Raw genomic sequence first — 22,832 nt, forward strand, 5'->3', positions numbered from 1 at the left:
TGGTGTACATCTCCCCGAATTATTCCTACAGCAACTTTGTGAGGTAGAATATGGAAATTAGTTTATGGAGCTTCACCATTGAGAAGGAATCTGAACCTGCCCGCCCACCCTGGCTTTCTCTGACACTGTACTGGCATTGCAATATACTCCAGTGGGTATAAGAGTGCCACAGGCTGCACTAGGGACCCTGAAGGCCCTTCCATTGTATATGACAGCCCAGTGTTGACTGCAATAGTCCAACAGTCCACGCCTGTCCATTATATTACATGTATTACAATATTATTAATATTAGCCCCGTTCATAACCAGTGAAAGAGATGCTGCTAAAATGCAGAGAACTTGTGTGTTTTAGAATAACAAGAGATCACAGCAACGGGGCAATAATAAAACTTTTAATAAGGGTCAGGCAGGTAAATGTAAGGCAGAGCGGGAGCAATGCGGCTTCGGGGCAGCTCCGCTTTTTGTTTTCTTAGCTGGGGTCGGAAGTGGGAGCGAGAAAAGGAACTGACAGCTCCCAGGTCGGTTTCCCGCCATCTCACCAAGCAGCGGACCGTCCCGTTCTCCATCTAGAAGCCATTTACTAAAGCGCTCCGAAGAAAGCCGACCAATCCTAATCTTGGTGGGCGGAGGCAGCTAAACGCTCGTCCCGCCTCCTTTCAGGCGGCCAATCGGGGCCCTCTCGCTTCCCCCAACCTCTCGCGGCGTTATCTATGGGCGACGCTCAGTTCTCGAACTACAGCCCCCAGGAGCCTCTGCGCAAGCGCCGCCTCAGCCAATCGACGCGCCTAGCGAGGAGAAATTATCACCGCTGTGGGCAGGACTAGGCGAGACCCAATCAATCGAAAGGGGGGAGGGGATGCTTTGCTGCGGCAGCGGAAGCAACACTCCCGACTGAGCCCCCTCAGCGTCGGCGAAAGAAGCGGCTCCGGAGGCTACTCCGAGAGGCACCGCCGCCCCCTCGGCTGCAGGTAACTGGGCGGGCGAGGGGAGGGCTCGTTCTGGGAGCGGGGCGCCAGGGAGAGGCGCCGCTCCCTCTGGCCAAGCCCCGCCGAGAGTTACTCGAGCTGGGCGCCCGACTCCTCCTCACTCACGGCGGCTGCTTGGGGCGTTCGCGGCGGCCGCCGCAGCCTTTTTATTCTTGCTGAACATCCGGGTCCCTGGCCCTGCGCGTCTGTTTCACATAGTGATCAGGGAGGGAAGGGAGGCGGGCCCTGGCTACTCCTGATTAGCCATTACCTGTTTTCCCATTGGTAGTCAGGCGTAGCCTGTGCGGGCTTTCCCATTGGTTGGCAGGTTGTGCTGCCTTCTACGCTGGGCTGGCTCGCCATGGGGAAGTGAGGGGTTCCCATTGGCTGCCCGCAGAGGGGGGCGGGCTTCGCGCATGCTCTAGTGGGCGGAGCTTATGCCGAGAGGAGAGCTCCGCCCGAAGCGAGCGAAAGGGGAGGGGCCTCGGGAGCCGCCCCTGACCGGCGACGGGCGCTGCTCCCTTTGCCGCCTTGTGCTGTGCGCTGCGGCGTCTCCGCTGCTGAGTGTCGGCTTCTCCCGTCAAGATTCCGCACTAAACTCGCCCCGATCGCGCCTGTCTCGGAAGCCAAAAGTTTGCGGGCGGGTGAGCCGGCCCAGCTGTTGCAAGCGGCGCTGTTCGTAATCGTATTGATCGTAGTGGCCCTTCCACGACCAGCGCAGTTTAGGGTCGGGGGTGCGGGGTGGGGCGAGGTATTAGGCTTGTTTCCCAGAACAAGGGGGAAAGAAAGCATCCCCGAATAAGGAGCTGCTCCTGGATTCCCCTAGATCTCGCACTGTGCACGTGCAGTCATTACCCCTGATGACTTCATGCTAGCTGCGTTCTGCTGCCAAGCAGGTAATTGAGATACTGTAGGTGTTGCCTGCAATTGATGTTAAAAGAGGGAGACAAACACATGAAAGTTGAATTTACGTTTGTATTGCGGTGTCATAAAGTGGTTTTGGAGTTGATGGTGATGTAGAAGTTATGATCGTAAAGGATGTGAAGACTGATTTAGTCTTCCCTAGCTTGCTACCATCCAGGTGCAGTTTGACTTTATCTCCGATCACTCCTGCTAATTAGCTATTTCAGCTGTCACTGATGGGAGCTGGAGTTCAGAACTAGTTTATGTGATTACTGTACTGATGTCAGGATCCAACGCCTAACACTCCATTATGCAGCCCAAGATTTGCTTATTCGGGAATAAGTTCTCTGTTAAGTGAGGCTTTCTCTCTGGTAAGTGTGCACAACAGATGCTTAGCTGTTCAGTGTAGTTGTATTGTTCTGCGTAGTTGTACACTTCCTCTGGTTTTTGCATGGCTGCTGTCAACAGAAGTATATAGTAGTTTGTGTAGAACTTTTGAGTTGTTTGGAAGCCCTCTGCCTGAGATCTTGGAAACTAGACAGTAAAGTAAACAATGCTGATATAATTAGATCAATGGTCTGGTTTTACAGTTATAGTCACTTTCAGTGTTTCTATGTTGTTTGCTCAGCTGTTGCACAGAATTAGCTGAGTCTTTCTGATTGCATTTGGGTACCTGTGTGTGACAGCTGTGTTGCTCATCATTACATTTACTGTCATATGTACATGTGCAATCTTTCAATATAGATTTAGTATTTAATACCAGTCTTACCTCCTTTGGAACTGCATGAGGAAAGAGTATAGAGAATTATAGCCATTTACAAAGTACAAGATAATTACATCTATCATTTCATTTATTTAAAGCATTTCTGCCCTGGTCTATAATCTTTAAACTGTATTTGTTTTGTGTAGTTGATGGTATGTTTAATTGATGTTCAGTACACAATTAAAATACTTTAATATAGGTGTCTTACACAGATGTTTGCATAGCAACTGTTATTTATCGATACTACTAATGCTAATATTGAGTCTTAATTTCATAATTATAGCCCTGGTGTTTTTTTCAGATAGTTAGTAGAGAAGTCCTAATGTCAAAATATTGGAAGGTTAATATCCTCTGTACACATTTCTGGGAGTAAGATTCATTGAAGACAGTGGGACTTATTTCTCAGTAAGCATAAGTTGGCACTGTAAACATTGGATTTGTGCCAGGCCTATGTATTGCTACTTTATTATTTGCATGTGGTGGTTGTCACTTGAACCTGTGTTACTATTTTTATATTTCAGTATATTAACGGACCAACATTTGTTTATTAAGTTACTGAACTTGGCTGAACTGTTTGTATTTTGTATTTTAACCAGATGGAGAGCTTGCATATCATTTGTCAGTGGCTACTCTGTGCAAACATACGTAACCTAACTGAATTTGCTGGGATTCCTCAGTAACAAGGGCTTCAGTAATGTGGGTGTATGAATTATTTGTAATTCTGTGTGTTCCATAGGTGGAAATGAGTTCTCAGCAGTTTCCCCGTTCAGGACCCCCTCCTGCAAGTCTAGGACCAGCTCCAGCTCCGATCTCTACCAGTGGATCTACTGGATTGATAAACCCAACAACTACAGGTAAGGCAACTACAGGATTTCTACTAAGGCTTCAGTATACTTTTTTTGTAAGTAAGTTCCATAGCAATCAAAACAGCATTCCTGTGCCTTGCCTGTTTCTAGTCCTGTTTTCTTTCTAAAATTTCATACATTTTTCTATTTAGTGAGTGATGAACCCAGCCGAGAAATGGAAGTTGCTCCCAGAGATCATGTGGTCCCTGGTGGCTCTCTGCAGTCCCGTGAAGAGAAGCAGGAAACAGTGGTAGTCCGGCCATATCCGCAGGTGCAAATGTTGACTCAGCACCATACGGTACAATCTGGTGTGCCAGTTACAGTAGCAGCTCCTCCAGCACATTTAGCTCCAGCAGTGCCACTTTCTTTTTCTGAAGGTCTTATGAAGGTAATGAGAGCATTGCTTTTCAAGTATGGAACAGGGGTATTTAATAGCACAAATTTAATGCAATGGCAAAGTTAGCTCAGGCTAGATTTAAGTTTAAGTGCAACTTTCTCTTCATTTTACCATGTACTTGTTTATATATGCCTTTGATTTCCTGGGACAGAGAGGGTTGAATACTGTTATCTGGGGCTTTCTAAAGAAAATCTACTGAAACCTTTACCATTGAAGGCAGTCTGACAAGGGATTGGACTAGTACATAGTTCACAGTGATGGAGCAAATATGTTTTCTGTTATGCCAGAGGGGTAGGACTTGAACCAATAGGTTGAAATTACTCCCAGTAGTTCCCAGAGGAAGAGGTTCACAGTAGTTAATTGGAAAGAGGCATCTTGTCCCTTGCATCATCTTCCCCGTACACTGAGGCTGGAGGTGAAATGATAATCATTGGTAATCTTAATCCTAAACAGTTTGGCTTAGAGAAGATACAGCCCCACAGGTTTTGAGAGTTGACTGTCTCTGTTCCAGCGCAACCAGTAGGGAGTTGCATAATTTCAAACCCTAGACCTAATTTTTGTTAAGCGGGAGAGAGCAGGATTACAAAAAGTTTCAAGGAAATTGGTTGATGTCTGTCTGTATAATTATTTGTGTGCTAACTCCCAGTAGCTGTGTCCAAGATTAAAGCTTTTTGTACTAGTGACTTGATCTTAAGAAAGCAATATTATTGCACAAAGATTCATCTTTTCATATGATTCTCTTCTGAGGAATAATGTGTATAGAGAAATTCAAAATAATTTAATTAGACTGTGGCTACCAGTAAGTTTGTTACAGGTTTTCTTTTCCCCTCAGGGTAAACTAACTGGTGCATACTTGTGTTGTTTTTATTTGTTCTGTTGCCACAGATTTCTAAGAACCAGTAGTTGTATATTTATGTTCTTTGCAGCCTCCCCTGAAGCCTACCATCCCTAGCCGCCCTATTGCACCAGCTCCACCCTCTCCTCTCTCCTGCCCAACCAAAGTCCCAGGGCAAGTTACTGTAACAATGGAGAGCAGCATCCCACAGGCCTCTGCTATTCCTGTAGCAACAATCAGTGGACAACAGGTAATCATTTTCTTCTTCTAAAGTAACTTTTTTGTTTGTTTAAAGTCATGGAAAGCAAATGAAGCACTGTGAACCACAGTAGCCACAGTCTTGGTTTGTATCTCCTACCATAATAATTCATATCTAACCTGTACTTTCAAACGGCTTAACTGTAGTGTGTGGTTGTATATGAAGCCTTTCTTGTAAATTACATCTAGACGATTTCCCCACACACAATCTGTTACTGTCTGCAGGGACATCCCAGCAATGTGCACCATATCATGACAACCAATGTTCAGATGTCAATAATCCGAAGTAGTGCTCCTGGACCACCATTACACATTGGAGCGTCTCACTTACCTCGAGGTACTTAACATAATACTTTCTTGGGATGATTGATTATGTAATAAACTTATTCTGGGCAATGTTTATACTGTGGTTAATGCATGCATCAATACCTTGGTAGAGTAGCTATAAAGATAATGGCTGCAATCTAAAGTAACGATTTTTAGCTTCTTGGTCTTGGGAAAGTGTAGGGTATAATTAGGGTTACAGTAGAATATGGTGTGTTGATCATTTTTATAAAAAAAAACACACACCCCTCATATGTTTTAGGACAGGGGTGCCCTTCAGACATTGTTGACTACAAATCTCATCATCCATAGCCAGCAAGGCCAACAGTTCAACCAGTGGGCAGGGTTGATGAGAGTTGTAGTCCAGCAACATTTGGAGGACACCATGTTGGCTGCCCCTTGTTTACAATACGCTGTGGATCACATGCCGTCTACATTCTGGGCAAATCCACCATCTCTAACTGCAGTTAACATTAATACTGGTGTCAACTGCAGTTCAGATGAACCAGATTCTTTATATACCAGAGTTAACAAATTGGTTTCAAGTCGTGTTCAAGAGATTAGGCTCAATTCAATATCCCTGTAAAATAATCTGCAGTTCAAGCCAGCTGGAGAAACTTGATGCATCTGAAGGGAGAAGGGAGCATACAGCTCCACAGCCTATTCTCTCATGAGATGCATGAGAATGCTGCTGAGGGATATTGCAGCTATACAACCCTGGTTGATGTTACCACTTTTTCTTTCTTTTATGCAAATTGCTTTGTTTAGCCAGCACTACTAATAGCACTCTTAATTCTTTGTGTCATATATAAAGAGTCGTGGCTGCTCTTACACTTTTTGAAAAGTGGACTGTCTTAGGGATTCTCTCAGTTTTATGTGGGATTTTCCTCAGGTGCGGCTGCTGCTGCTGTGATGTCCAGTTCTAAAGTGACAACTGTCCTGAGGCCAGCTTCACAGTTGCCAAATGCAGCGACAGCTCAACCAGCAGTTCAGCACATCATTCATCAACCTATCCAGGCAGGTGACAATTGTGCAGTATGATTGTTGTTGTTGCTTTCAGATTCTTTTGGGCTTTTCTTAAGTGGGAAACCACTTACATAGTTAAATGAACTGTGAAATCTGACAACTGGTTCTTGTGACTCAAATTCTTCAGCATTGCAGGCCAAGATTTAAAGAACCTGTAAAGGGAGCAAACTAATAATATTATCCAAAGAGTGAACTTCAGATTAACTCCCCCAGTTAAGAGCTCTCCATTTTGTTTGAAGCCCTCCTGTTAATGGTTGGTTGGCTTTTAGCTCCATTTGTGTGGAGTAGTGGCTGGCACAGGTGGGGCTGCATTGCTTTCCTGACTTCCCAGTGCTGCACTTTGCTGCCAGTTACTAAGGGGGATAAGCAAGGCAGCAGGGAGCTGAGTGGTGCAAGCACAGTTGTGGAGCCTACCATGCCAAGCTCTGTTTATATGTAAAATAGTTCCTAGTTTGTAAGGTTGCCAACAGTTTTTCTTTATAATATGTTTACAAAAATGATCTACATATTGCTAAGGGAGAAAAATGTGTCTGGCAATCAAATTACCGTATTTTTCGCTCCATAAGACACACTTTTTCCCTCCTAAAAAGTAAGGGGAAATGTGGGTGTGTCTTATGGAGCGAATGCAGGGGGAGGCAGGCAGGAAAAGCCCCCAAGAGCCACACACAAGCTCCGCGCGGCTCTTGCGGGCTTTCCCCCAGGAGCGAGAAGGGACTGACGCGGCTAGTCAGTCCCTTCTCCCTCCTCATAGAAAAGCCCGCAGAAGCCGCGCGCTCCTTAAAGGGTGCGCGGCTCCTGTGGGCTTTTGCGGGAGGTGGGGGAATTGCCATAGTCAAGCGCAGCCTCTCCCGGCCGGAGAGGTTGTGTGCAGCTAAAGAGGAAGCCAAGACAGCGAGCGGGATGGATCGCTGTCTTGGCTTCTTTGCTCTTTGGGGCTGGGGGGGAGAATAATATTTTTTTCTTGATTTCCCCCTCTAAAAACTAGGTGCGCCTTATGAGTGAAAAATATGGTATCTGACCCTTAGGAGACTCAGAGGTCTATTTTTACAAAGTTTTGCTATGTGTAATTTCTTTACATTTTAGGCAGTGAATAATTTTTTTTTAAATTATTGGTTGAAAGCCCTAATGTAATACTTTTTCCTTACCTACCACAGTCCCGGCCTCCTGTGACAACTTCAAGTACCATCCCTCCTGCTGTAGTAGCAACAGTGTCGGCCACGAGGGCCCAATCACCTGTTATTACAACAACGACAACACATGCCACGGAAGCTACCCTCAGGTAACCAGTATACCCATTAATAGTACAACCACAGATATGTTTATTTGGAAGTAAGTCACTCTGTGCTCAGTGGAGCTTACTCCCTAGTAAATGTGTCTTGGGATTGCTTTCTTAAATAAAAAAGGTACATTCGGTGATTTAACTGAGGGCCAGTTTACACAATATGGCCATCTAATGGGAGCTGCTTCAAACTGCCTCCCTAGGCAGCTGCTCCATGAAAGGAGCCATTCTGTGTGCAGCACCTTGCTATGCAGCTAAGCACCCTTTCACATGGTGGCCATATCATGTGAAACCGCATTGATTGAACTGTCCAGGAGAAATGCTGTTAGTGCATTAATTCATGTAATGCACAATGAAGAAGCCATTCTAAGCTCTATTGTGGTGTCTCTTCATAAAATGAGTCGACGGACTGTTAAGTGCTTTCAGAAAAAGAACCTTAGATTGTCTTTTCCAGCCGGCCAACACTGTCAATTCAGCAGCACCCACCTTCTGCACCTATCAGTATTCAGCGCCCTGCACAGCCACGGGATACAGCAACCAGAATTACCCTGCCGTCCCATCCAGCCATAGGTACACAGAAACAGCAGCTTCACACCATGGCTCAGGTAAATATTATAAGTGAGATCAGCGCAGTTTCTTCCATGTTGTTGTCTGACTTTTGTCATATGGTTTTATAAGGTAGTTGAATGAGGTTTCATGACATAGCATGAAACATATTGTTGGCCTGTACAGGGGGTGGGAAACTTCCAACCCACAATCCTCCATTCCTAAGTCTGGAGCTTCTTTCCTTTCAGGAACACAGTCTGCCTCCTTGCTTTCTTTAATCTGCCAAGCAAGTCTAGCCTTCCTTTCCTCTTCTAGGCTGCTGCTTTTCTACTTGGTGTTTGATATACCTAGCATCTTTCTTTTGCTCAGTCCTCTGGTGTTGCTGTAAGAGGCTTAAAAAACCCTCTTGGTTCATGGCATCCTGCTATGCTGTGGCTGATAGTCTAGGTAGCTTGTGGACTCTCATGAGCTGGTCACTTAGACCAACAATGGGAGGCCATCTACTCCAGCTCCTCTGTAAAGCATCAGATCAGGGGAAGTGCCATCTCTGTTCCAAGATGCCAAAATATGCCAATCATGGTTTCTTGACAGACAACTTTTTTCCCCCTGCAGAAAACAATATTTAGTACTGGTGCTCCAGTGGCAGCAGCAACTGTGGCCCCTATTTTAGCAACCAATACCATTCCTTCGGCAACTACAGCTGGTGAGTATCTACAGCTCAGCATTTCTTATGCACAAATACAAAAACCATTAATAGGGTTGACGTATCCTGCTTAAAAAAAAGCCCTTTATCTCTGATAATTATTGAGTGGCACAATCAAATTAGTGTATGATTTTAACATGTAATTTTGGAGGCTAGGCACACATGGAAAACACTACCCCAGTTACTGCAGGAGCAGGCTAGGGGTCTAGCTGTTCTACAAGGAGCAACAGAAATTTCCCAGCTTAGAAGTGATATAAATTTTCTGTCAAAGGCACAGACTCTGAAGAATGTTTAATTATGTGTGTACTTTTCTTCCTTTCAGGTTCTGTATCCCACACTCAAGCACCTACAAGTACAATTGTCACAGTGACTATGCCCTCACACTCCTCCCATGCAACGGCTGTGACCACCTCAAACATCCCTGTCGGTAAGAGAGCATTAGTTCTGAGCTTCATTGTCCTTTGATCTATCATTTTATTTTCTGCTGGGGCAGAATGGACTAGGTACATCAGGGGTGAGGAAACTTCTTTGCTTCCCACAGGGCAACTTTGACAGGTGTCTGGTTCCACCTACCTGCTGAAACCCCTTGTGTGGGGTTTCTAAGCTTGAGAACTACAGCACAACGGGTGTTGTCAGCCCTGTGCTTTGCAACCCTCCCTGCGCTGCTCCTTTCCGCCCGTCTTGTTAAAGGTGAAAAGTAGCCGCACTGGGTGGCTTCAAACAGTAGTGCTGGGCAGGAGAAGCAGGTTCCCCTCCTTGAGCAAACCATGCTCCTACTACCCACCAGTTGAATGGAGGTTGGGAGTGCATCTTGCTCCAGCAAAGGAACAATCAGTATCTGTTTCCTAGTATGAATCTACTACACTTTACTTTGTGAATAACTGGGATGTCTTTTTTCACTGTACAGCTAAAGTAGTCCCACAGCAAATTACGCACACTTCCCCTCGCATCCAGTCTGATTACACTGCAGAGAGGAGTAATCTCATTCCTATATCTGGGCACCGGGCATCTCCAAACCCAGTTGCCATGGAAGCTAGAAATGATAACAGGTAACAATGAATTTACTCACATAGGATAGGTACTTAATCATCTTGGTTATATTGCATGTATGTTATACGTGAGGACATCTGCAATAATATAATGAAATGTGTTTTGATCTCTCAGTTAACTTCAGTATCCAAAGCTAATCCTATGCGCACACATATCTGAGAGTAAGCCCAGTTGAACTTGGTAAGATTCGTTTCTGAATAGATGTGCATAGGATTGCGCCAGCTAAGACTTTGCATATTTCTGATGAAAGAAGCGCTTGTGATTTTGGATTGATTTGAACCAATCGGGCTGAAAAGACATCTAGGTAACCAAGTCACAATTTATGCTTCCAGTTCTGTGAGTTATGGACAGTGCTCTTCAAATTCTACAGTTTGTTTAAAAGGGTGTGGATTCAGGGAATTGTCAGGTTCCTGAGGAGCAAATAATGCTGCATGTCAAATTTGACTCCTGCATTTCTGAGCAGCTGTAGATGAAGGGAAAGGAGCTGCATTGTTAGGAAATGGAAATAGTGTCAGGTATACATGTTCTACAAACAGACTACATAGTGACATGAAGTATGTGCAAATGTAGAAACTCTTTCACTTCACTTCTTCTGTTTACTCTTTATTGAATTATACTGTTCAACATTGTCAGGGTATAGAAACAGGGTTTGAATTTGGAAGCTTTTTGGGTGTCCTTCCAAGTGGGTAAATGTGATAGCGCACAAAGAAGCTAGCAAACCAGAACAGTCAATTGCATTGCAACAAAGGTTAATTAACAACCACTGCTACAGTTCATTTGAAGGCTACAATTATACTGTTGTGTCTAACATTTAATTTATCTTCATTCCTCTAGACAGTCAGTACCTGTTCAATTCCAGTACTTCTTACCAACATATCCACCTCCTTACCCTTTGGCTGCCCACACTTACACACCAATTACCAGCTCTGTATCCACTATACGCCAATATCCTGGTAAGGAATCTCAAAGTTTGATTTACAGAAGAGTTTTAGAGCAGCTACATAAATGAGCTTTCTGCATAAACTTTTCTTTTTTAAGTTCAAAGTAGGGTTCCAAAGTACTTTGGGAAACAAGCAAAGGTTATCTCACAAATTTAATATTTAAATAATTAAAAAACCCTCTCTGCAAAGCTTGCTCAAGTCAAGATAATGATTAAGCAGATCATTTTGCTAAAGACTTCCGGCTTCGCAATGGGTTTTTCTCTCCCTCTCCTCTTCCCCATGCCCTCCCCAAATCTGCTCAGGAGAATTGGGGGAATCCCCAGAAAATACTGGGGGGTGTACTAGGGGCCGAGAAGGAGAGGAAATTCCATTGCACAGCTAGAGCTCTTTGTGCCAACAGAACTACTTTGGTGGCTACCACATATGGTCTGTTTTTTTGACCCAAAACATAGTGACTACCAAGGGGAATTTTTAATCTAAATGATTTGGGGAATTCTGCAGTTTTTAAGTTTTGGTGATTTGCTGTTCTGAAAAATTGGTATTTTGTAATTACTCTCAAATTGACTTGTTTGTTTCTTGTGATTTGTATTACAATGGCTACTGCTACAAACAATAACAAAAATCCTCCTGACAGTCCTCTTCCACCCTTCTCTTGGATGTCCTGTTGTTTTTGGAAATGGGGGTTTGCTGTTAAATCTAAATTGGCAAATTGTGGTTTGTGCAAGCTCTCCAAACCAGGACTGACAGTGTGAAATAACTTCTAATAGCTTGACAATTGAGGTGAAAGTTTAACTGCTTTGTATTCTCAGCCATTGTATTACATGAGCTCCACGTTTACAGCGTTCAGCTGCTCTATTCCAAACTATTGGAATATCCAGTAATAACCACTTCTAAATTACTTCAGCTAATCAGAAAACTTGTTATAGCTAGACCCTAGCTGTGAAAGGGCCGTATGTTTTCCTTGGAGTATTGGAATACATCTTTTTCTTTGCATATATAACCTCAACAGTCCTCATGAGGATTATTATAATTCAGCTTTAGCATTATGAAGCCACTGTTGCTGCTGTATAAATGTAATGCTGGAAGGGCTGGCTTATGAATCTTATTTAATCTGTTGGCATCTTCAGCAGGACCACAGATGTGTGCATAAACTACAAGTATTTAAATACAAAATCTAACTATGCTGCTTGGCAACACAAGATAATAAATTGGCTCTTTTGTGTGGAAGTAATTAAGTCTATTGTTTGGTATTTCCAGTTTCAGCTCAGGCGCCAAATTCTGCCATAGCAGCTCAGACTGGAGTAGGAGTGGCCTCCACAGTTCATCTTAATCCCATGCAGCTGATGACAGTGGATGCATCTCACGCCCGTCATATTCAGGGCATCCAGTCTGCACCAATTGGTGCACAGGGTATACAACCAGCACCCATCAGTGCACAAGGAATACAGTCTGCGCCAATTGGAACCCAAGGGCTACATCCAGCTGCCCCAATTGGCACACAGGGTCTTCAGACTGCACCAATGGGTGCTCAACAGCCACAAACTGAAACCAAGACATCAGGTAACTAGCCAAGAATGCTTGTGTTGTGAGCAAAATTGTCCATAACTATTCCTCTTGGGGTTTGCTTTTTAATTAATCGTGTAATTATGGCTGCAATACTACTATGAACACCTGCTTAGAAGTTCTGTTGAGCTTGGTGGGGTTTATGATTAAAAATGCATAGGTCTGGGCTGTCACTAATGTGGACAACTGCCATTTCTGTTTCTGAATCAAACACACTGCTAGAGTCACTTAAGCATTTTATTTTGTTTACCAGTATCTGCTGTTCCCTATCTCCTAGCAAAAATATATGATCAAGTTTGTGGGTGGTTTTCTTAAGCTATGGCTAATTAGAGTTTTAATCCTGTGTATACATTTTGAAAGAGCCCCATTGAACACCTTGAGTTAACGTTTGTAGAACTGAGCAGCAGATAGTTTTAAAACACTAAGCCTGATATCCAATTTTGGTTATACTCTTAGTAGAGCAATGTAAAAAGACAGACTTAAGTCTATTGAGTTCAGTTGTTCTTCTGCTCCTGAGTATCATTTGGATGGCTGCCTCCTTAAATTTGGCATTTGTTGAGCAAGCATAGAATGGAACAACATTCCCACTTCTTATTTTAAGAGAAACGGTTTCTGGTTAAATTTCTCTTGCTTTTGTCTGCTACCTCCCTATAACCTTTTTGTTCCTTCCATCAGTGGTCTTGGCAGATGGAGCCACTATTATGGCCAATCCAATCAGCAATACATTCAACACTGCTCCAGCTTCAACTACAGTGGTACAAACCCATAGTCAGAATGCCAGTTCTAGTACACCAGCCCAGGGTTCATCCCCTCGCCCAAGCATTCTCCGGAAGAAACCCACTACAGATGGGTGAGTAAAATTGCAGTTGCTTTGATAATGTGCAATCTGCTTGCCACTGTACAAGAAATAGTGTCGTATCTAATAAAAGCATCCTGTTGGTGCAAGGATTTGTGCCTGCGCAACGGGATTTCCTCTCCCTCCGCAAACCCCCCCCCCCAATGTCTTCTGTGGGTTCTCCAGTCCTCTGTAGGAGATTTAGGCCAGGTGTGCAGGGGTGGGAGAGGGAGAAGTCTCATTGCACGGATGAAAGTCCTTGCACCGACAGTACAATATTGTTGGATTCAGCCTTGTAGCAGTCTGTTCATCAGTCGTCTTATGTATGCTGAGCATTATGACAGAACCAATAAAACATGTGAGAACTCATGGAATATGTATTTATTAGTGAAGACTTATACCCTGCCTTACCTCCAGTATGTAGCTCAAAGCAGCTTACAAAAACAGAGATGTGTGTATTTTTAAAAAAATTCAAAACTAAAAACAGAGTAACAGAACAGTAAAATAGAAGAGTAAAAACACTTCAACACAGGGACCAGGCAATTTCTTAAAACTAGCCACTGTAGGGGGCAACTGTATTTCTTCAGGAAGTAATTTTCATAGTCTGGAGTCAAAGGTGCAGGGAGCACTACAGAAAATGCCTTGTCTCATGTCAGCAGCCTCCTAGCATTTTATGTGTGTGTGACCATAAGCAGGGTCTCAGTGCTGACTTCAAGGCACAAGTTGGACAGCATAGGGAGAGCTGTTCTTTTAGATAACTAGGTGCCAGGTTGTTCAGGGGGTTATATGCTAATAGCAGAACTTTGAATCAGGCCCAGTAACTCACAAGCAGCCAGTGCAGAACCTTAGGAATTAGTGTTACATGACCCAGGCTGTTCAGCAGCATTCTGCACCAGCTGTAGTTTCGTAACCACCTACAAGGAAAGAGTTCTGTCACCTGTGTTTGGTCAAACCTGCTTTACATCCTAAGTAATCTATGCTCTAGCCATCTTCCGACATGTTTCATTGCCCAAAGTCTCTTGGGAAACCAGGACTGGAGAGGGCCCCTAGGTGCAATTGTGTCAGTGGCCTATATCATCTTGCTTTTCCACAGCAAGACTAGGGTCTTGACAGGAGAAGCAGCTGTTCTGTTTGGAAAATTTCCCTGCGAATTCAGGAATCTTTTGGATTCCATTAATCTGCTGGAGCGAACAATTCTAATCAGCCCCCCAGCTGGAGCCTATATAGGATAAATACAGCAGAAGAGAATATTAGTACACCGCTTTTAAATTAAGCACCCTTGGCAACTATTGTAATAGTTTTGCTTTTCAGAAACTACTATATTCATGGCTATTTTGCAGGTTGGCGGTTAGGAAAAGCCTCATCCCTCCGCAGCCATCTGAGGTATCTGGCGCTCGAGTGGAAAGCTCAATGAGGAGTGCATCTGGATCGCCAAGACCAGCTGGGTAAGATCTCATAATAAAAAGATATGTAAAGCATTTGAAGTACTGTAATTCTAACTTGGCAAAAAGGTGAAAGAGATGCTGGCTGTTCTTACCCATTGCAAAATAATAAGCTCCGTGGAGACAGCTGGTGCATACTTACTTCTGGGTAAATGGGAGTTCAGTGAAATATTCAGTGATGATCACTGAGCTGTGCAAGCAGATTAGGACCTGGGGAACATAAAATAGGGAGCTATTTTAAGAGTATTGAATTACTTTTTCTCAGATCACTACAATATGCACATATTGGCCATGTTCAGATATAAGCCTACGCAAAGCCATAGTTAGGCAAGATAGTCTTGCCAATGAGCCATATGATGCTGCCTACAGTTTTAGCATCCCTTGTTTTTCTCTCCCCTTCTTTGAGTGGGAAAACAAACCACAGAGCAGGCGGCTTAGTGGATCAGACAAAAATGTGTCGTCCAAAATGGGGTCCAGTGTACTTTCTTATCTTGATGGTTTTTAGCATGTAAATTTGACTGGCTTACTGTCAAATTCTGTCCAAACCAGCATTCCTGGTTCCTTTCTGCATTTGAAAAAAACATGACCAGGAAGCCAATGTTCTTGGTTTCCTGAATGTGATTTCTTGGGGAGAAACAAATCAAAGGTTCTGATTCAGGCATAATGCTAAAACCTCTTTCATTTCGTACCTCATTTTTTGATCTAGCACTGGAACCCTAAGCTTGTTGCTTTCTGATGTTTTTACATGGTATTGTCAAGATTCTGAAGAAAAGGCATTAAGCTTGGTGACTGTATTTCACCATTTCTGGTGGGCTTGTACTACGTAGATTCTGGAAACCCAGACTTCCATCTACTTATGTGATGTCACCATATTGTAAGATATGTTTCTAGAAAAATGGAAAGGGAAAAAAACCCAGAACAAAATTAATCTTTCAGAGGCTCTGCATTTCTATACAGTCATGGTAGTAGGATCTTGAATAAGTGAAACTGCTAACTTTTTCCTTTTTTTCTTTTGTTTCATCTAGTGCCAAGCCAAAACCAGAAATCCATGTGTCTATGGCCACTCCAGTGACTGTATCTGTGGAGGCAGTATCCATTCAGAGCAATGAACAACCTCCAATTGCAGTCCCCACTTCCCAGCAGCCACCAGCTGCCATTCCAACCATCATCACAGCAGCTAGTCCACCTTCGCAGCCTACGGCTGCCCTGTCAACCATTCCAGGAACTGTTCCTGCTGCTGCACCGACTTCAACCACAATTGTGGCAGCTCCTCCACCTCCACCAGCCATGGGTGGCGTCCTCTCTACAGTATTGGGCCCCGTTGTGCCAGAGATAAAAATAAAAGAGGAAGTGGAACCCATGGATATAATGCGGCCAGTCTCAGGTAGATTTCTGCTTAAGCAATCACAAATGAGATGCTCAAAGTAGGTACAAAAGCCCCACAGGAGATAATAATTAGAAAGGGCCATAGCTAGCATGTCACTGAAAGCTAAAAGAGTTGCATAGTTAAAATGGCAGGTAGAAATAAAAGAATACAGTGGTACCTCTGGTTATGAACTTAATTCGTTCCGGAGGTCCATTCTTAAGCTGAAACCATTCTTATCCTGAGGCGCGCTTTCACTAATGGGGTTCCTGCTGCACGATTTCCGTTAGCATCCTGGGGCAAAGTTCGCAACCAGGAGCAGCTACTTCCGGGTTAGCGGAGTTCGTAACCAGAAGCGATCATAACCAGAGGTACCACTGTACACTTGCTATTAAAGTTTGTGGAGAGATCAAACATTAGTGCTTAATTCTGCTCTGTAGTAAACACTAAGAGAACAGTTGTGCAGCCTTATAGTGAGAAGTCTCTGTTCAAGGCTTTCACTCTTAAATTCAATTTGTTAAGGAATTTCCTGTAAGTTACTTTTGCCATAGTAGTTTGCATGTCAAACACAAACTGCCAATCGATTGCATTAAGGGTGCCTCGCAGCTTTATTGGGAACTGAAAGAGCCCAAACGCTGTCATAGTAACCATAATCCCAGAAAAAAAGAGATCAGGGAGGATTGAAACAAAAGACTTTGTTTGCTTAACTCTGCTCACTCTTATTCATGACGTAAGGCCAAACCATTCAAAAGAAAATCAGGGGGAAAGTATATATAAAAGCTCTAAGATCCTTGAGAGGAGGGACTCTAGAAAAACATAATGTTCTCCTCTTACAAAGGCACTGCACTGGCAGTTAGCATCTGGTCTCTAGCATTGCAGTCTTTGGAAAACAAGGGTGATGGCTCTAAAGCTGCCTTTGTTTTACCTGTCAGTCTCTTAAAACTTGTCCCTTCCTGTCTTCTCTTTCAGCAGTTCCTCCACTGACTACAAATACTGTCTCCCCGTCTCTTACACTGCTGGCCAACAACCTTTCAGTGCCCTCAAGTGACTTGCCACCTGGTGCCTCTCCAAGGAAAAAACCACGAAAGCAGCAGCACATAATCTCTACAGAGGAAGGGGATATGATGGAGACTAATAGCACTGATGATGAGAAATCCACTACTAAAAGCTTGCTGGTAAAAGCAGAGAAGCGCAAGTCACCTCCAAAAGAATATATAGGTGAATGGAAATAAATAAATTAAATAATTGGTTGGTAGGTTGTCATCTTCTCCAAGTAATACCCATCCACCCAAAATGTAAGATTGCCACTAGAAAAGGAATTTGAGCTAAAAATGATCAACTTTGGGTCTGGCTGTCCCCCATAAAGATCAGTTTTTCATGGCAGATTTTTATTTGGGGGGAGGCAGGGAGCTGTTGGAGCTGAATTAATCTCGAATTCAAAGTATGCCGGCCCTATCGTGGGATCACATTTTCTTTCCTAGCTCAAAACGCAAGCACCTTAAAAGAGGCTTTAGTTATTTTTCTCAATCTTGCTTTAGATGAAGAAGGTGTGAGGTATGTGCCTGTACGTCCTCGGCCACCCATAACACTGCTTCGCCACTATCGTAACCCATGGAAAGCTGCCTATCATCACTTTCAGCGGTATAGTGATGTCAGAGTGAAAGGTATGTCTTCCTGTCATTACATTTTGCATGGGTCGGTGAACAGATGTGTTACAATATTAGACAGGTGTCTACTTGCAAACATTTAACCTCTGATATAGGATGTGCAGCAAATTGCCTAGAAACATATCTACCATCTAAAGCCACTGTAATATTTGTACTGCAGAGGCAGTGCTAATACATATCAGTTTTCCTATTGTTATTGAGGTTTAGTTATACATAAGGTAATAGAGAACCTCAGCTGACAGGAAGTAGTCCCCGTATAGTTGCTTGCTCTCTGTGTGTCTGACTAGCAAAATGAATTATGCAAGAAAAGTGGGTGCAAGGAGACTTGCTTATTGAATTTATTGAATTTGACTTTTGGGTTTCTACATATATAGTCCCTGGCTATTAGACAAACTAAGTTTACCAACACTTGATACAAAGATTCAAAGCAAGCCCCACTCCACCCCTGTTCAGATCACAAAATTTGGCTGTTTCATTATTGCACATCTGACCCTGGATCCCTGTTCCTGCATTCTACCAACATCTGTGGTCAGGTTTCACATACCAGGTACACAAATGACTGCTGCAGTAAACTTAGTATTTTTGTAGCTCAAGGAATAAGGTACATTTCACCTTTTAAAAGCTCATTATTTGCTTGTGTCTCGTATTTGACTCTTTTTCTAGAAGAGAAGAAGGCTATGCTGCAAGAGATCGCTAATCAGAAAGGTGTATCCTGCCGTGCGCAGGGGTGGAAGGTCCACCTTTGCGCAGCACAGCTATTACAGCTGGTAAGTGGGGGAAATGGGATAGTTTCATATAAAATGAGGAAGAAATTCCTCCAAGAAAAGGCTTAGCCCAGGAAGCTTTCTTAAAGGTGATACAAAACTATATAAATATATATCATTTATATTATTTTTAAAAATTACCACCAGATTGATAAGACTATTGGAGGCAGCACTGTTCCACATTCATGGATGCTTCTATTTCAGGTGGGGGTGATGTAGGTGCTTTGTATTCTAGCACCAAGCTCCCAAGGCCATGAGGAGTACAATGGAAATGTGACATTACATTGTGTATGTAATTTAGGAGTGCTGGGGCTGCTGATGGTGTGTGAAACGAGGTTTTGATCTAAGTATAAGAGGTGATGGTAAGAGGACTAGAACCTCAAAGCATATCTTTCACAGGCATTGGATGACAGTTACTTGTATATAGGGAGTTACTGTTGTACTGCATTGTAAGAAGCATAGGCTAGGATCCATGTTTCCTCATTCTGAAGTGGGACAGCCCTGCTTCATTTTGAAGCATATTTCAGAGAGCATCCTACTGTAGTTGCAATAAAGACATTGTAACCTTAAGAAGAGGAGCACTGTTCTGTCAGCAGTGAAAAATAGTACTGAATCTTTTGAAAGCAGTTGTATGAGCAGATGGATTTTTTATAGCTTATGTAGCCCTTGATATGAAACAGTGTGAAAATGTTAGGTGTTCTTGCCAAATTCTAATATTTTATAGACCAACCTGGAACACGATGTGTATGAACGACTCACCTCCCTGCAAGAAGGGATCATTCCCAAGAAAAAGGCAGCAACTGATGATGATTTGCATCGAATAAATGAACTGATACAGGTAAAGGCTTATTGTTCACTCCTTCAGTTTGGTGATTTGCAATTGATATTTTTTCTTAATTTAAATGGTGGGACATGTTTTTTAAATGTGAAACAAAGAACTGTTAAAAGAGGGTAGAAAATGAACCACACAGTATTTTAGTATAGCCACTCAAAATATTAACGTATTAAAAAACAACACATATGGTTCTTTTAAAAAATGAATAATTTGGGATGTATTTAAACACTACAACAAATAGAAAATAGATATTCACAGGTTCCATGGTTCCACGTATCATTCAAAGCCTGAGCATAATATATGGGAGCATAATAGTTGGGAGCAGACACATGGGGGAGGAGGGAGAGAGAGACAGAGAGAAGAAGAACTAGTCCATTAGTCTAAAAAAATTGGTCTTCAAACACTGATGGAAGGCCAGTGCCTTGACACACTGAATTACTCCTTTAGGAAGAGCATGCATCCAGAGTATATAACTTCATAATAAAGAGTAGATACATGCATAGTTTTGTATACTTACATTTTATCTTTTTAATCAGAAAAGAGTATGCATTGATCTGTTTCTGTTGGGCTGCTTTGGACATACCGGTAATTTTAAACTGTGATTTAGTGTTGTGTGCAAAAACCTTTGGCTTCTGCACCTCCATCCTCTTTGCGGCAGCCATAAGGAAGATACCCATTTTTAATTAACTGCAGTTTAGTATTCCATTCAAATTCTAAATTATGATTAATATTAATTATGGTTAGGGAAACAAGCCAACTTAATCAACCATGGTTTGAAATTGGCTTGTTTCCCCAAACCATAATTAAAAATAACCGTTGATCCAGGTTTGGACATGACTCTCCTTGCCGCCATGCAAGAAGTGGAAAGGGAGAGCACACAAGCCTCATTCAAGCAGCACTAAGTTTAACATTGCGTCCAAATGAAGTTGCTTTCGCCTTGAAAGTTCACCATTATTACTATGTGTTTTGAAATGCAAATGTCTTACATAATACATTTGATGTAGAGAGTCTAATTTCCCAGATTATTATTAGCAGAAAGTGGAAACATACTTGTTCATCTGTTCCTAAACGGCTGCTTCATTTGTTTTAAAATTCTTTAGGTCATGTACTCTCTGACATTTCAATGTGGTTGTTTAAAGATTACTTGTGTGCCTATGAGGCATTCAGCTGTTTAATATCAGTCCTGTGTTGTGTTTCAGGGGAATATGCAGAGATGTAAGCTCGTAATGGATCAAATAAATGAAGCTCGAGAATCCATGCTAAAGGTCTTGGATCACAAAGAGCGTGTTCTGAAGCTTCTCAATAAGAATGGAACTGTCAAGAAAGTATCCAAATTGAAGAGAAAAGAAAAAGTCTAGAGCCAGAGGTATAAAGACTCTGGAAACAAAGGTTGTACAGAACAGTGTTAAGGCTCTTTTAATTGGGGGTTTGTTTTAGAGAGCTACATCTGAGTAAGAAGGACGATGGATGGATACGTTGGAGCCCAATGACCTTAAGGGATGATTATTGATCTATCAAAGGAACAAAGATTTTTCTCAGGCTTGTCCCTGTTTAAACTCTTCACAGTCACATTTTGTTTAGCCCTCTTGATGTGCCAGTGCCTATTAATTGGAACCATTGATGCAAACGTGATAGACAGTCCTCGCCCTTCCATCCTACAGTTTTAGAGATAACTCCACAGGTTTGTACAATGGATTCTGCAGCAGACCTCAAGAACCATCTATCTTGAAACTGTTTGGAGATGACACTACTTCCACGTAGCCAACTCAGTTTTTTGCTCCTTAAGATCTTGCAGTGGCTAGAGCAGCCTTCATAAACCCAGTGCCATTTGCACTGGTGGTTCTGCTACATTTAGAATCTTAAGTGGTTCTGAAGTCTCTAGCTGTCTATTTTTTAAAAAATACATTTCAAAGTGATTTGTAGTGTTGTGGAGTGTGTGTGTGTGCCCATGTTGGTGCTCTGGGATATTGTTTTCAAAGTACTCTCATACAGCACAGTACTTCCTGTAGCTGGTGTGATGCTCTTCATTGTGTTACATACAATTTGTGCTATATGACATCCTGGAAACATGAATAAAGGATTTGGAGGATTTTGTATAATAACAGGTGCATCTAATTCTGTGCTACAGATCCCAGCAAAGAAAAGCCAGATAAGAACTATAGGGAAGTAGCTGCTTTCGTTCATGACATTTAAAAAGAACAGATTGGTATGGACAACAATTACACTTTTAGCAATCTAGGTTAAACATATTTCCATCCATATTTGCTATTTTTGTAATAAGCTGCTATCAGTTCTCTTAGTACCATATATCCATATAGGATATAACACTGGCAAAATCCAGCACGTACAAATTTCATTCAGTGGAAGGGGCCACTGCCAGCCAAAAGAAAACAACTGCAGTGGGAGGAGTGCACACACATCCATAGCAATCCCACCTGGAGCAGCCAGTCTAGATGCAGCTCCCAGCAGGTACAATATCACCCACCGTGCACACTGCTGGCCAGGCATCCAATAGAGCACCCACCCATACTAAGGCAGAATGAGATGAGCTACCATTAGCAAAGGCCAGTGGGTCAGAGCAAGCCTGCTAGTGCAAAGATAAGGCAGGCCAGGGGGATGTTCACTCAAGTGTAGATTGTCCCTTGACTACAAGCTCCCCAACTTCTTCAGTTTCCCTTGAAGCCCATATCCAAATAGTAGCAGTGGGGGCAAGGGGATGTTTCTGGAGATCAGGACAGTGGTGCTCCAAAATCTGGGGGGAGGGGCCTGGCTAGGCAGTCAGTGGGAGGGTAGCCACAACAGTTGGTGGACCCTGGAGGAGTAGCATGCCTGTACAAAGAAAGGCAACTTATACCAGGGATGGTTCACAAGCTCATTGCACTGGAGCATTGCCAAGCACACCTTTTTTACACATTTTCAGGAGTGCTGAGCAAAGCCACCTCCATGGTTTGATGACTTTGGGGGAGGGGAGCTGCAGCTGGGCCAGCTGGTCAGCCTCTTGGGCACTGCCAACTCCTTTCTCTGCTTCTCTTAACATGGCACCACCATGTCCATTTCCAGCCTATCATGACTGCTCCATACTAATGGTATCAAGAATGTCCTCCTGGGCTTGCATTACCCAGTTATAGGGCATTTCCAATGGAATGTGGCATGGGTAGTCCACCCTGTGGTCCCATGAGGCTACACTGCCAGGCTTCTGTGAGGTAGAGCGTGCAAAATTAGATATGTGTTCTATGAAACTGTTGGCTTCTGTCTACGCTATCTACATGATGGTGATATGCAATACCCAGTGTCCATCTCATGAATGCCACAATGCCAGAAAATGTTCCTAACTTCTAGATCCTTAGTTTCTAACCAGCTACATCTGCTAGAGGACCACAGGGGGCTTTTGGGTAGATGTGTGAGATGGATTAACACATAGCAACATCCAGACAGGAGAGGCCATTGATAACCCTTTTACTTCCCCATGCACACAGCTGAATACCCATGGATACTCAGTGAAGCCCTTTATTCAAATACTCATTGGGGA

The 22,832-nt window shown here is 43.1% G+C and overlaps 1 protein-coding gene across 4 annotated transcripts; it reads left to right on the forward strand.

Moving 5' to 3' along the window:
• Positions 1–401: 401 nt before the first annotated feature.
• SAP130 (Sin3A associated protein 130) lies at positions 402–21,405 on the forward strand. Of its 4 annotated transcripts, none has more exons than XM_079978487.1 (21): positions 402–967; positions 3,367–3,484; positions 3,628–3,863; positions 4,799–4,957; positions 5,191–5,302; positions 6,182–6,306; positions 7,470–7,594; positions 8,049–8,199; positions 8,753–8,843; positions 9,166–9,270; positions 9,751–9,892; positions 10,728–10,846; positions 12,092–12,394; positions 13,073–13,247; positions 14,573–14,677; positions 15,700–16,058; positions 17,007–17,255; positions 17,576–17,701; positions 18,371–18,471; positions 19,193–19,306; positions 20,503–21,405. In XM_079978487.1, exons 2-21 carry the CDS (start codon positions 3,373–3,375, stop codon positions 20,659–20,661), a joined length of 3,168 nt encoding a protein of 1,055 aa, XP_079834613.1. In that variant the 5' UTR covers positions 402–967; positions 3,367–3,372; the 3' UTR covers positions 20,662–21,405. The 4 variants fall into 4 exon arrangements, with proteins under 4 accessions (XP_079834613.1, XP_079834612.1, XP_079834610.1 ...); XM_079978486.1 differs by having other exon boundaries at positions 17,010–17,255; positions 18,368–18,471; XM_079978484.1 differs by having other exon boundaries at positions 403–967; positions 18,368–18,471.
• The last annotated feature ends 1,427 nt before the right edge of the window (positions 21,406–22,832 follow it).

The sequence above is a fragment of the Podarcis cretensis genome (assembly GCF_951804945.1).
Source record: "Podarcis cretensis genome assembly, chromosome: 5".
Classification (NCBI taxonomy): Eukaryota; Metazoa; Chordata; class Lepidosauria; order Squamata; family Lacertidae; genus Podarcis; species Podarcis cretensis.

Excerpts from the sequence above, each read along its gene's own strand:
- SAP130 (XM_079978484.1), top strand. The coding sequence starts at position 3,373 with ATGAGTTCTCAGCAGTTTCCCCGTTCAGGACCCCCTCCTGCAAGTCTA. Across the intron at positions 12,395-13,072 it reads AACTGAAACCAAGACATCAG|TGGTCTTGGCAGATGGAGCC; the intron begins GTAACTAGCCAA and ends TCCTTCCATCAG. Across the intron at positions 17,702-18,367 it reads TAGTGATGTCAGAGTGAAAG|AAGAGAAGAAGGCTATGCTG; the intron begins GTATGTCTTCCT and ends CTCTTTTTCTAG.